The 14,770-nt window shown below is 40.3% G+C and overlaps 1 protein-coding gene across 14 annotated transcripts in view; it reads right to left on the bottom strand.

The window, feature by feature from the left end:
* TENM2 (teneurin transmembrane protein 2) overlaps nucleotides 1-14,770 on the bottom strand; it is a 1,380,893-nt gene that overhangs the window by 15,904 nt on the left and 1,350,219 nt on the right. For all 14 annotated transcript variants that reach the window (XM_001370043.4, XM_056811550.1, XM_016433795.2 and 11 more), the window contains 3 exons: nucleotides 13,550-14,424; nucleotides 4,988-5,163; nucleotides 3,088-3,323 (listed from right to left, as the gene is read on the bottom strand). In XM_001370043.4, the coding sequence (XP_001370080.1) occupies nucleotides 3,088-3,323; nucleotides 4,988-5,163; nucleotides 13,550-14,424 (1,287 nt within the window). The remainder of the gene's footprint in view (nucleotides 1-3,087; nucleotides 3,324-4,987; nucleotides 5,164-13,549; nucleotides 14,425-14,770) is intronic.

Genomic DNA, 14,770 nt, shown 5'->3' with positions numbered 1-14,770 from the left:
TTACTGGTAAGTTGCATCAGGTAGAGAACAGAAAGCCAGATCCAACAGAGAATATTCTCATTTGTTATCACTGTTTTTCCTTAGCACTCCTGCTATCCTCCAGGGTGTCTGGAGGAGGAATTTATTAATTGCTGATTATCTGGTTCCATTTTCCCATTTTACTCTTTTTATTCCCTTGCCCTAAGAAGAAGAGTTGATGATGTACTACATCTCTGCACCGGTCTCAATAGATTTTCAGCCAGAAATGCTTCTTGGTACCCTCCTCTATGTATATATGATAGGTATAGACACAGACAAGTGTACATGCACATTTGTAACCAAACTTGTCCTCAAGAAGATTATCCGATTAGATTAGGGGAAAGACAAGCAGGTAAGGATGATGCTGGCTAATTGGAACTCAATCTTTTAGGCTAAAATTTCTGATGCTGCTGGCTAATTGGAACTCAATCTTTTAGGCTAAAATTTCTGCATCCTTTAATTAGATCACAAGAAGAAAGGATTATATGTGTGGGGAGGGTTGGGGTGAGAAGGAATAAGGAACCAAAGTTCCAAGTTAAACACTGATTATCCTAGATGTATGATTTGTTTTCTCTAGGTGAGTCTGGATACTTGTGACCCCTTTCCTCCTTGGACTTTTGTTCATTGGTGTAGGAGACTTCCCAGTGTAGAAACCCTCTTCACTAATGAAGTCTGGCAACTACTTTGTAACTTATGGTTACAGGGAGTTGCATGAAGCAATGAAAAGTTAGGTAACTTGTTCATGGTCCTATAGCTAGAATGTGTCAGAGGCAGAGATACTGAACACATATCTTCCTGACTGGCCCTCTATCTGCTGTGCCAATGGCTTCTGTGACACAGCCAGTATGCTCTATCCAACTGAGGAACTGCAAGCCATTTCATCATGTCCTCTTGAAGTTTCCAAGGAAAAAATGGCTCCCAGTCTCATCACTGCTATCACACTCTCCAAACTCTGTCCCTTCCCAATCTCTTCCACCTTCTTTTTTTGGTTGTTGTTGCTCCCAAGCAATTTCTAAGAGTTGCTTTTATTCCATTCACTAAACAGTTTACAAAGCTGAATTAAAATAAATGAGATGCAAATAAATTCCATGCTTTCTCCCTCATTTTCAAATTACATTTTCAGTCCACTCAACCTGTTATAATCTCATAGTGATTTTCATTTAAGAGAGCTAAATGGATATGTGATTATTGTTACAGGAACTAACACCAGACAATTAAATGTTGAGGTGTTGATAGATAAAGCTGTGTTTTGATTTGCATAAACATGATGCCAGCAAATCTAACCCTGGCAGGAATTCAGTTATAAGACTTGTGCGTCTAACTTCAGCTAATTACCACAAGTACCACTATTAAGTTTTTAATATTCAGAATTGGGATTATAGCCATTTTATTTTAGGGCCACATTTATCTTTATTTTGAAAACTCAGTCAAAATGCATAGCTGATTTATCAGAGAAAAGAAGCGATTACTACTTATAATCAACTTCTACAGTGCAGCGTATCAAAAATCAATTACACAGCCCCGAAATCCAGTCATTAAGGATTTAGCTGCTAATCTCATTCCATTTTTGTCTTTCGTAAGATACGGCAGCTTGCAACTCTGCAGATACTGATGGAAGAAGGAAAACATGGGAGTCTGCTGATAACCTAATGTTAAGAATTAGACATTCACCAGACAAAAGGAGAATCTTAATATGGAACTGCCTGGCTTCTCTTGTGGTCACGATCACCTAGGAAATGTTATTCCAAATAAAAGGGCAAGAGGGACAATCCATTTTTGTGACATTGCTATAATGCTGCTACTTTTAAGGATCTCAAAGCACCTAGATAAGATCAGCTATGGGTTACCCCCCAAAAAAGCAGCTGCTAGTTAGCTGCATAGTCCCTTTTTGCCCTAGAGGACTGATCAGAATCCAAGGCAGCGAAGAAGATAATCCAACTTACTGACATTTAGTTCAGGCATGAGCTCCACGGTCTGGCCAAATTGGCCTACTTTTTGTTCCCCACTCATGACATTTCTTCTTTGCCTCTGCAACTCTGTATTCCCCCATGCCTAGAAAGTTATCAGTCTTTTACAATCAGGGGTTCCATTCGAGACTCAGCTCAAAGGTCAACTCTTACAGGAAATCTTTCCTAATCATCTTGGTGGTTAGTGCTTTCCCTCCCCCATACCCAGATAACTTTCTATTACTTGGTTTATACCATGTACTTTATTGTCTATAAACCTTTCTCTTTGTAGAAAGTAAGCTTATTGAGGGTAAGAACTGTTTTCTTTTTTTGTCTTTGTATCCCCAGTGCTTAACATAACACTGAGTACACGGTAGGTATGTAATAAAGGTGTATTGAATTGCATTAGACAGATATGTATTCAAGTCATCTAGAAGGCAGAGACCTCCAACCTGGGGAAGTCTAGGTTGGCAAAATACTGAAATCCCACCTGGGATTGGCCAGAGTGGAGTTTGGGGTCTGGGGTGAAAAGATAAGATGTTAAATGTGAAAAGAGATTTGGAATTGGTGCTCTAGCACTGATGTGTTATCCCTATAAGCCAGAAGTAGCCCCAAACTAGGAGTCTCCACATCCCATGCTTCTTCAAGGAGAGAAGTGACATTTTTATAGATGAGAACTTTCTCTCAAGAATGGAATCCTTATAATGATAATACTGTTTTTAAAAAGCATTTTTAATTTTGCAAAACTCTTATAGTTATGATCCCTTTTGAGCCTTATAACAAGCCAGGAAGGTGGGCTTGACAGGCATTTTGCTGCTCATTTGTTGATGAGGAAACTGAAATCTACAAGAGCACTGATTCACCCATGGCTCCATAGAGATAAAATTAGAACTCAGATCTTTCCTGTGTTTTAGTCGCCAGGCTATCCACTATACCACATTGCCTCTCCTAAAGCTATGTGGTCTGAAGTCAGTAGGTGCCTGGGTTTGTAGAGCTCTGCATAGTATCATCATAGCCAGGATATTCCCCTGATTGCCTATAGCTCAAGTCTGTTCCTATCCTCTCCAAGAAATGCAGAGATCGTGGACTCTGTGGTACGATGTTATGGTTAAGAACCACTTACCCGAAGTTTCCTTCCAAAGACGGTAACTTTGCCTTTAATCTGTTCTTTTCTCAGGCGCCATTCAATGGAGTTTAAGCCATTCTCCATGGGCAGCGAAATGTTGCAACGCCCAATGGTGGGTGTGATGGTGCCTGCCAGGACATGGGGTTCACTATGGAAGCTGACTGCCATTCCATTGGCATACATAACCCTCAGGGTGCCATTGTTGCAGAGCTGGTAACTGTTCCGAACTTGATCTGGAAAAAAATGCAATGGGGAATGAGGGGAATGAAGAGATAAATTATCCACTCTATTAGTCATAAGGAGAACAAATCACCTATTTTTATAGGTTTCCATGGTACTTTGCAGCTGTCAGATGAAGACTGCCTGCAATTAGCACTCATACAATGTTAAGGTGAACAGAAGAGATGCTACTGATCTGTGTAAAGAACAACACTATTAATATGTGGTGCTCCCAAAATAATTATGCCATGATGTTTTCTTTTTAGTTGTTGAAAGCTATTAATAGAAAATTTAAATATATAATGATATCTTTTACCCACACAATTTATGTCAATCAGACTTCTAATTTTTTAAAAAATATTTTCTAGCTAAAGGGAAAAAATAGAGGGAAACTGCTTTCCCTTCACCCCTTCATTACCCTCTCTAGGGCTCTTTATCTGGAAAGCTGTTAGGTAGACCACAAGGCAGATGCACTCCAGGTAGTCAGTCCTCTGGAATTAACTAGAATTTTTTTTTTTGAAAGAGGACAGAAAACAAGACCTCCCCTCCTTTCCTTCAGCCTTTGCTGAAGATTCTCCCATCAGTGACTATTCTATGAAGGAGGCTTGAATTCTGAACCAAGAAGACTGAAAGAAAGGATAGGTATCAATGGGGCTTGGCAAGGCCTGATTAAATTTTCTGAATAGAATGTGTACTGGCCAATCAGGTTTCTGACCTTTTTCTTGATCGATAAGTTACAAGAATAAAAGTCAGGTCAGGTTAGAAACTTCTTTTACGGATAAGTTGCTCCCTGATTATCTGAGAAAAAGAACCTAGCTAGGTCAGCCAATGAGAAGTCAGTTTTCCAGGCCCCCGGTAGCATGCAGCTGTCACTCCTGCATCTATAGTCATCACGCAGAAGGACAGAATCTACATCATTAATCATTTGGCGGAGCAGAAATAAAGTCATTGGAACAGGATATGTCGTGGGATAATAGTCTATAAATGTCACCATTTATCTATCGGGAGGACACTTTTATCCTCTGACAACGTGCTAGCCCACTGACATTATCTCTTAATTAAAAGAAAAATTAATCTGCACAATTCCTTTTCTCTGTAGCCCCTGCACTTGTCATATGCTGTGTCTAACAACAACAATAACCACAATATGGTCTGTGGACAATTAATAGGCTTGGTCTGTGGTGGGAGATTACTATAGGTCTCAGATCCCAAGGCAATCATGCCAGTAAACAATCACCCACAAAAAGACATCAGAAGAGGCCTGAAAGAAATAAGTTAGGAGGCCTAAAAGAAAAATAAGCTCTACCTCCTTCCTTTTTTATCTGCTATCCTTATTTTGGGACACAGTAGTAGGTGGGAGAAGATAGGGGAGGGGTACAGGTGAAAGCAAAAGGTTTCAGCTTATTATATGGATACTTCCAAAATTTCAGATGTTTTGCACAGTATGTCTAGAATATCCAGATAGTGGAATGATTTTTTTTGTCTAGCATTTAGGTGTTTGGCATTTAGTAGACAAAATCTCAACATGTGCTCTGTTGTCATTTAGGGAACAAAAGGACAGGCAGGATATTCTAGGTCTCTGGTACTTCTATGTTCTTCACTCGTGCAGTCTCCTTGGCGTCTGGGTCTTTCTAGAGAGGCTGAGGGGTAGGGGCTCAGAGACCTAAGGGGCTCCTACCTTGAACCACAGTGTATGAGGCTTCCACAGAGGACAGGTTGGTGATGACGGTGACATCATCATCACGATTGGAGTTCTCAATATCTATGGTGATTGACTTCTCCATTTCCCTGTGTAAGCTGGTCACTACTCCGGTTGGACGCGTCACATTTGTCAGGCGGCCTTCGTGGTCATAGCTGACAGACAAAAGAAAGTCATATTCATTGAAAGAAGTCACCAGGGCTGAATCTGTCCTTCCAGCATTTTACAACCAGAGTCAATGGAGTGTTAATAACCGGGGACCGAGAGAGAGTAGAGATGAGCAGGACTTGGACCAAGGCTTTGAAGATAATTCTTGAGTTCTAAATTGCTTCTAGTTCAGTTTCCTAAACTTGCCTGTTTTTACTACAAGCATCAAAGGACAATTGTTTTATGGGTCAAGACGACTGTGGTTCATAAGATTCATAAGAGAGAGCACCAGTCTATCCATCTCTGAAGAAGCCTCTAGCTGGTTTGTGAAGGGAGAGCTAGCCACAGGCGTCTGGGCTGGTGTTATTAGAATGGCCCTTATCTACCTTGTACTGCCTTACTTTGTCTGACCTTGGCATTTATGTAAAGCCTGTACCGTCCTATCACACACTTGCTTATAACCTTGTCTTGTAATTATTCTGAACTTGCTTCACCCATATGTCTCCTTTCCACCACTAATTTATAAATTCCCAGAGAGTGGGAACTGTGTTTTTAAAAGCTTTCGTATTCCTTTAGCATATGTGTATAATAAATGTGCTAAATATGGTTTCTGTGTCATAGTTCTGCCATTGACTCTATAATCTTTCTTAAGTCATGTGTTGAGACTCAGTTTCCTCATCTATAAAGTAGACACATTAGATTAAATCATTTGATATTTCTTCTAGTTTGAGAGCTATGTGCAAGGTGCAACGGGCAGCACAAAAGAGAGAAGAGGTACAATCCCTGCCCTACTGATCATGGAATCAGAGATTTAGAGCTGAAAGGAACCTCAGGAATCATATAATCCAATCCCTCATTTTTTTAGATGAGTAAAGCCGAGGGTGACAGCGACTTGCCCAAGATTAAATATAAAATGGCAGAGCTGGAATTCAAAAGAGCTGAGGTTCTGCACATTAATGCCTGATATGTGTTTTATACATATATGCTAAATTAATGAATTATTGTAGAACTACATCAAATTTGGGGAAAGAACAAGGCTTTTGGCTGCAAAAGTCCATTCAAGGATGACTGTTTGAAAAAGATTAGGATGGTCAGATGTGTTCCTGGTATTCAGGGTATCGGGGTGACTGCCCAAGGGCTTGTGCTTTGGGGAGCCTCCTGTGACCAGGAGGTTGAGAAAAAACTTGGGAATGTAGTCAGTGGAGGTAGCTCTCTCAGGTAGTGCTTTTCAAAAATAAAAAGAAAAAAGATAAGAAAAGACCCATATTTCATATATATATATCTATATATCTTGATGCATACTTTCCTTCCTCTATCACTATAGGACTACTCATTCTTTCTTCTACACACTCCCCTCAAGATACACGCTTTGTGTTTTTTTCCTCTATGGTGGCTGCCCTTGATGTTCACCTTTGAACATTTCACCTCTATGTGGGTGTGCTGGGGAGGAGGCAGGTAGGAGAGGGGCTGAGGCAGAAGGAGGCGAACAAGAGAGATGGGAGAAGGGAGCTTCATTGACCCTAGGTCTTAAGTTTCCTGGGATGGCCCTGGTTGGAGAAAAGAACTAGTACAATGCAATCTCAAGCATGCCTTTTTACTTTTTTCAGTCCTCCCTCCTCTCCCCCTGCCCCAACCTCAACCTCTCACATCAATGGAAGGAACTCTACTCAGGCTTGAAAGCTCAGGGTACAGCATTGAGGAATAAAGAATCTTCTTAGCTTGTACGTTTTCAGTCATCCAGGCTGGAGTCTCCAGGGGGCCATATGCTGCTCTACTTTGTTGGGATGGTGGATATTAGGGAGGCTAGGAGGCTGATTTGCAGCCAGGTCAGTTCACTATTCTTCCTCAACCTCCACAGAGTTCAGTGGTCAGTACTGAGGAAAGCAATACATGCCAATGAAATAGTTAGCTTTTAATTCTTTTTTTTAAATGGCCCCACATAACAATGTAGACGGAGATGAGGACATCAGCTGGGGTCTGAAGCAAAAATTTGAGAAAGGATTTTTCTGCTTTTTCCTGGTTGCTCAAACAGTTGATAATTTATGTTGTGCTTGAAATTTGTAAAGTGCTTTCTAAATATGATCTCATCCCATCCTCACAATAACCCCTCAAGGTAGGTGCTATTGTTGTCCCAATTTTACAGCTGAAGAAACAGAGTCTGAGAGAAGTTAAGTGGCTCGCCCAAGGTCATACCCAGGTAATAAACATCTGAGATGGCATGTGAACTCTGGTCTTTCTAATTACCCTATCCTGCTTTATCCTGACACCTATATGCCTCGAGTCTATGCTAGAGAAGGCTCTCTCTTTGTGGACCCCTTCTGAAATTCAGAAGCTGCCTAAATGGCAGCTATGTTTCTGGAAACTGGCAAAATACTCAATTCAAACGAATATTTATGAAGCACCTACAAAATGTTCAATAGGGCAGCTAAGTGGCACAATAGATAGAGTATTGGGCTTGGAATCAGGACTCCTCTTTATGAGTTCGAATTTGGCTTCAGACACTTACTAGCTGTGTGAGCCTGGCCAAGTCACTTAACCCTGTTTGCCTCCATTTCTTCATCTGTAAAATGAGCCGCAGAAGGAAATGGACAACCACTCCAGTATCTTTGTCAAGAAAACCCAATGGGATCATGAAGTGTTGGAAACAATTGAAAAAAAGATTGGATAAGTATGTGCAAGGTACAATGGGGCAGTGTAAAAGAGAGAAGAGGTACAATCCCTGCTCTCACTGATCATGGGATCAGAGATTTAGAGCAAGAAGGAACCTTAGGAGTCAATAGTCAGACCTTTCTTTATTTTTAGATGAGTAAAGTCTAGGCTCACAGTGACTTGTCCAGGATTACATATAAAATGGCAGAGCTGGGATTCAAAACCAACCTCTTTGACTCAAAGTCCCTTTTTATACTAAGGAATTTTGTTGTGAAATAGAGATTTGGAGATAGATGCTCAATCCCTGCTGTGTCCCAGAGATTGATGGCAGAATCAAGGGAGATGGTCCTAAGGGGAAAGGAAAGGCCAATGAAACACCTTCAACTATTTGAAGCCTTCAGGACAATTTTTTTGTAAAGCAGGCTAAGAATTCTCAATATTTTGTGTATATATATATATATATAAAGCAAATATATGTGTATATAATATATATGCCTATACATTTAGGAATGCATAGGACTATGAAATGAAATCATGCCACCAAATAAGAGACCAAGCATTCTACTCCTCCACAGTCTTTGGGTATAGACTTTGTCCTATACCCTTCATAGTCTCAAGTGACCTTTTCTCACCTTGGGTGTGTTGCTGTTGGTGGTAGGCTTTCTAAAGAGCAATGCCTACTGGGGCAGCTAGGTAGCACAGAATATAGGGTGCTGGGTCTGGAGTCAGGAAGACTCAGCTTTTGAGTTCAAATCCAGCTTCAGACACTTATTAGCTATGTGACCCTGGGAAAGCCATCTAACCCTGAATGCCTTAAAAAAAAGTAATGATTACCATCTGCTGAGAAGACAGACTCTCATCTTATTCCTGTCTCTTCTTCCTCAGCATTTGGCAGCCCAAACTGAATCCTTTGTTATATTATCACCCAATTTCTTTTCTCCTGCCCTCTGCCCTGGGCTCCTTTCTCTCTAAGTTCTTGTCCTTGGTGAGCTCATCAATATCCAAGGATACCAGTTTCATCTTCAGTTAGGAAAATCCTAAAGTGATATAGCTGTCTCTAGTCTCTCTCCTTCAAACCCAGTTTTATGATGTCTGGTGAGCGTCTGTCTCACTTGCACCTCAAATTCAACATGTCCAAAATTTATTCCTAGTAGAATGTAAATTCCTTGAAGGCAGAGAATGTATTATATTTGTATCTGTAGTCCTTGAATGTAACAGTGCTTGGCAGATAGATAGCACTTTAAAAATGCTGGTTGATTGATTGATGAAGCCCATACCTTCTCCAAACATCCCTATTTTTGTTGAGGGTACCACTGTTGTCCAAATGGGGGAGTGAGGTGTCTAATGGATATAACACTGGACCCAGAGTCTGGAATCCCTGAGTTCAAATCTTGCCTCAAATATATAATAGCTGTATGACCCTTGGTAAGTCACATAACCTCTGTTTGCCTCAGTTTTCTCATCTGTAAAATGGAAATAATAATAGTACCCACCTCCTAGATATGCGGTAATACATGTAAAGTGCTATAGAAATGTCAGCTATTATTATTAAATGAGATAATATTTGTAAAGTACTTTTACAGTGACTAGCAAATAGGTATTTAATGAAAGTTCATTTTCCCCCTTTCTTACCAAGTTGCCCAAGTCTAGAACCTTACAGTCATTTTTTAAAAAATTTAAGCATTATCTTTATTTGCAACACATTTTCATTGTCAAGTTGTAGCAGACCTGTTTTCAAACTTCTTTGGTGAACATTAAAGTTTCCTTATATAAAGGTCTTATGTTTATGAAAACTTAGGAATAAAAAAATTGCTTTATAACAAGATTCAATAATACAAGGCAAACCTATTAAGTCAACTTTGAACTATCTATACTAAAAGGCCAACAATGGCATGCATAAATCAAAAGCTTACAGTCATTTTTGACTCTTCCCTTTTCCTCACCTCCCACATCTTATTAATTCTCTCATTTTGTAGTATCTGCATCCCTAACATTTTGTTTTATTGTTTCCTTCTTCCCGTTCACACAGCTACCAGCTCGACCACCTAGTTTGGACTCTTATTTCTATCCTGGCTACAACCTTTTAATTGATGTTCCAGCTCACACTTTTCCTTCACTCTGGTCCATATTATTACTTTTTCATGTTCATAAATTGTGAAATTCCTTTATCTAGTCATATTTTTTACTTTCCCCATTTACATGTAATAACAAATTTCTACATATGTTTTCCAAAGTTATGTGATCCATGCTATCCTCCTTTCCTCTCTCCTCCCAAAGCTGGAAAGCAGTTCAATCTGGGTTATACATGTATTATCCCATATTTTCATATTGTTCATTTTTGTAAATGAATGATATTATAAAACCCAACCCCCCAAACAAAAACCCAAATAAACAAGTGAAAAATTATATGCTTTCATCTGCATGCCTACTCCATCAGTTCTTTTTCTGGAGGCGGATAGCATTCTTTATCCTAAGTCCCTCAGAATTGCTCTGGATCATTATATTGCCAATAGTAGCTGAGTCTCTCACATTTGATCATTCCACAATATTACTGGTACCGTGTACAAGGTTTTTCTGATTCTGCTTATTTCCCTCTGCATTGGTTCCAATCCACATTACTCTTAACTGCCTAAATATGACACAGATTTGGTTGCAGAATGGAATAGAAAAGAATTTATCAAGTATTTGCTGTGTCAAACACTGGAGCCATAATAAATTAAAAAACCAAGCCAGTCTCCACTTCCAGAGAGTTCACATTTTAATTGGAGGGGATAACATCTAGCAGTGCTGGATGGAAATTCAAATACCTCATATTATTAAAAAAATTTTTTTTAAATCCTTACCTTCTATCTTAGAATTAGTACTGTATATTGGTTCCAAGGCAGAAGAGTGGTAAGGGCTAGGCAATGGGGGTTATGTGACTTGTCCAGGGTCATACAGCTAGGGAACAATTCACTTTAAACATGAGAAAATAGTGATCCAGAAAAGTTATTTGCCCAAAGACATACAGTCAGTGAAGAGCAAAGCCAAGGGCAGTGGATAGAGAGCCAAGCCTGGAGAAAGGAGGTCCTAGGTTTCAAATCAGGCATTAGATACTTCCTTAGCTGTGTGACACTAGGCAAGTCATTTAACCCTGACTACCTAGTCTTTTCAGCTCTTCTGCATTAGAACCAATACTTACAGGAGGTAAGGTGTGTGTGTGTGTGTGTGTGTGTGTGTGTGTGTTGTTTTTTTTAAGAGTAAAGCCAAAACCCAGGTTTTCTGATAGTCTAGTCAGGGATCATTCTACTATATCACCCTATCTCCCAAGCAGGAGGAAAATGGACTTTGTTTTGCCAAGTGTGGGAATAAAGTATAGTTAATTTGAATTGTCATTTTTTGCAACCACCTATATGAAAACCAACGTAGGTCTTTGGAAGGCATAGAGAAATGTGAATTTGGACTGTTCAGGACTTGGACTAGTTATGAAAAAATTTATTGTAATGTATGTATTATTATATGTATTATATAAGTATTGATAGTACCAATAATTATATAGGATCTGGGGACTTAAATTGTGATTCTACAGCATGGACCACCTGAGATTTCTAACCAAAAAATTGTTTTTGCTTAATTAGCTAGTATATATGTAGAAGTAGGCAAAGGACTACTTCCCTGGCCACCGGAACATGCCTGCAGGTATTATGCCAGGAGGCTCAGATCAATTAATAATTATAGTTAGAAAAAAGTCAGGTGGTCTGCACACCTACAGCTTTCTGATCATATGTTCTACTACTGAAAAAACATGAACATCCCTGATATACGAAGGACATTTAACCTACTTAAGAAACTTCATGTGACAGCATGGTATAATAGAAACATCTTTAGAATTGGAATCAAAATAGATGAAAATAACTTTGAATCCTGCCAGTTACTAGTTGTGTGACCTTGGTTGTCCCTTTATTTCTCTAGGTCTTAATTTCTTCCTTGTACTATTAGGGGATTTGATTAGATCTAAGGGCTCTTAATATGGGGTAAAGAGACAAGGGGTTCATAGACAGAGTTTAAGGGGGGGTTAAGGAAAAACTCATTTCAATATAGTTGGTTTTCTTGGGCCAAAGGTTTCCATTACCCAAAAAATGCTGAGAAAGACTCCAAGGTCATTTCTAGCTTTAACTTTCTTTAAGAAAGTCTTTTCCAAGTCCATTAGAAGCCCTCATTTTCCCATAAACAATTAATGTGCTAATTACACATCATTATTCTCTATGAGTTAAACAAGTCCCTCAGAGGTTCCCCCCTACTGGAAGCAACTTGGGCCATACTTTGTTAGCAAAATACATGTTTGCACATGTAATGAAAAGTAATAAAACTCCATTTCCTTAAAAATAGTCTATGAGTCAGACTGTTAAAAAATTCAAGCCAACCTCCTCCAGAACCCGGGAGCTTTTAACTGCATTAGGTAGGCCTACTAATTCTCTGTGAAATTCATTGGCTGTAGGTCAAAGCTTCCAGGAAAGCATGGTGAGAGACGCTTAGAAGAGGGGCTAAAATCGACATCCACAAATGGTGTCAGGACAAGGCATCTCAGTGACAGAGTCACAGGCATGGAAAGTGTCTTAGATTCACACTTCTCTGAAGGATGCCATGATGCTAATGATGCCGACATGCTGAGCTTTGCAGAGAGAATAGTGGGGCCTGTAAACCTGCCAAGTGAATGGGAGCTGGAGAAACACATGCCTGAGAAACAGGAATCCATCGGCAGATGGCGCCAGCTTCCTTCTTCATCTTCCCAGCCTTTCTGTGTACTGAAAGTCTCTCTCCTCTAGGCAACCAAGCTGGATCAGTAATGAGTGTTTCTAACATGGGGCTCTTTTCCTCATGCTTCTCTTTGCTTCTTTGTTCCCCTCTTTCTCTCTAACTTAGCAAAATCTCGTCAACTTTTACAGAAAGGAAGGAGACTCTCCTATACCTTTGTGGTTAATGGGAACGCTCACCATCACAAAGCATACCGCGGCCATTGTTTCAACTAGGGCACAAGGAAGTTGTACATTTTCCTCCAGTTCTAGAATGTGTTACCGTGACAATTCTGGTTATCCAGGACTGAACTAGTTAATACCTGCAGGATGTACTTGGATTGCTCCAGGAGCTAAGGAAAGCGGCTCTTTGGCAAAACAAACAGTAAGACTATTAAGTATGAGATAATTGTTAGGGGAAATATGACTGACTCTCGCATCTTTTAATATACCTAGCACTTTATCTGTATTGATCTGCTTCTGCTAAAGAGGAAATTCAGAGTTTATCTACCTGCTTGTGCAATCAAGTGTGGTTCTGGACTATTGGCAAATTACAGGAGCCCCACTGGGGTCTTGCCTTTTAGGTTCTAATTTCCGTACCCATCACAAACATGCATAATCAGTTAGGTTAATCAACACTTTATCTCTTGTTTGCAGTGTATGTCCAATATCCTGAGTTTTGAATGGAAAGGCTTGCAATGGGAATTTTAGGAAAAAACTGTAATATTGAGATTCACTCCATACAAGAGACCCAGTTGGATAAACCAGTAACTTTTTTTTTTTTTTTGGTAGAGCACCCTTGTCAGAGATGGAAACTATATGGCTGGAAGCTGCAAGTTGAAACTTTAATGTTAGGGAAAGAGCTATCAGGACAACTGGAACTTCCTAAGCTATGTGAAGGAATGAAAGATTTGCTACATTAGTGCCACGAAACAAGCTCTTAGAAAAGAGAAGATATTTTGAAGACACTTACTCATAGAAGGTTGTCCATCCAGTTTCATCACTCTTGGTGGCTAGGAGACCTGTGCTTCCATCATAGGTCATGAGTCCAAGTTCTAGGTTCTGAGTAGACACAACTTTCAGGCCACCATTGCTGCCCACAGTGAGAGTGATGATCTGATTGTCAGGCATTAGCAGGTGGCGAGGCAAGCCGTTGTTGTCCCTCCGGATCTTCAAGGAGTTACCATTATTGTCCACCAGCTCGGTGACATCGTTGTCAGCATTGTAAGTGAAGTTGTATAAGTATTCCCCTGTCACCAGACTTAGGGTATATTGGTGAATGCCATCTGCATTGAAGACATACAACTCTTGTTCTCCTGGGGATGCTGCCTCATACTGGTTGAAAGCATTTAGGACAGGCTTATTCTTGCTTACTGCCCTAATCCGAATATTTCCCAGGTCAGCAATATAAATGGTGCCATCTGGGGCAACAGCTAGGGAAGATGGCGAATTCAATATGGCATCAGTAGCATAGGCTTCATCCCCAGAATAGCAGTTGCAGTTGACATCATTTTTGCAATCACAGTCTGAGGCAGCACCAGCTAAGAGGCAGATCTCCCCATTGGTGGTCACTTGACGTAGTCGGTTGATTTTCTTCTCATCTGTCTCAGTGATATAGAGGATACCAGTATGGGAGATGGCAATAGCACTGGCTGACTCCAGGGCAGAGTGAATGGCCAGTTTGCTGAGTGAGTAGTCAATGCCTGGGACTTGACAGTGCATGGGGCGGCCTGCAATGATGCTCACTTGATGGTTCTCAGTGATTCGCAGGATGACATTGTTCTCCAGCACATAGAGGGAGTTGTCCATAGGATTGACAGCAAGATCAGTTGGCCATTCCAAACGAACCTGAGTCATAACAAACGCTGGATTAAACTCCCCTGACATTTCCCTACAGGAGATGCACAAAGCTCTCTCTCTCTCTCTCTCTCTCTCTCTCTCTCTCTCTCTCTCTCTCTCTCTCTCTCTCTCTCTCTCTCTCTCTCTCTCTCTCTCTCTCTCTCTCTCTCTTTTTCTCTGTCTCGGTTTCTCTTTCTCTCTCTCTCTCTCTCTCTCTCTCTCTCTCTCTCTTTCTCTGTCTCGGTTTCTCTTCTCTCTCTCTCTCTCTCTCTCTCTCTCTCTCTCTCTCTCTCTCTCTCTGTGTCTGTCTGTCTCTCTCATATGTATTTGGGCCTCAGGAAAAAGAAAAATGATT

The sequence above is a fragment of the Monodelphis domestica genome, chromosome 1 (genome assembly GCF_027887165.1).
Source record: "Monodelphis domestica isolate mMonDom1 chromosome 1, mMonDom1.pri, whole genome shotgun sequence".
In the NCBI taxonomy this organism is placed as follows: domain Eukaryota; kingdom Metazoa; phylum Chordata; class Mammalia; order Didelphimorphia; family Didelphidae; genus Monodelphis; species Monodelphis domestica.
The sequence above is the reverse complement of the archived record's forward strand: the minus strand, read 5'-3'. Positions and strand labels throughout refer to the sequence as shown.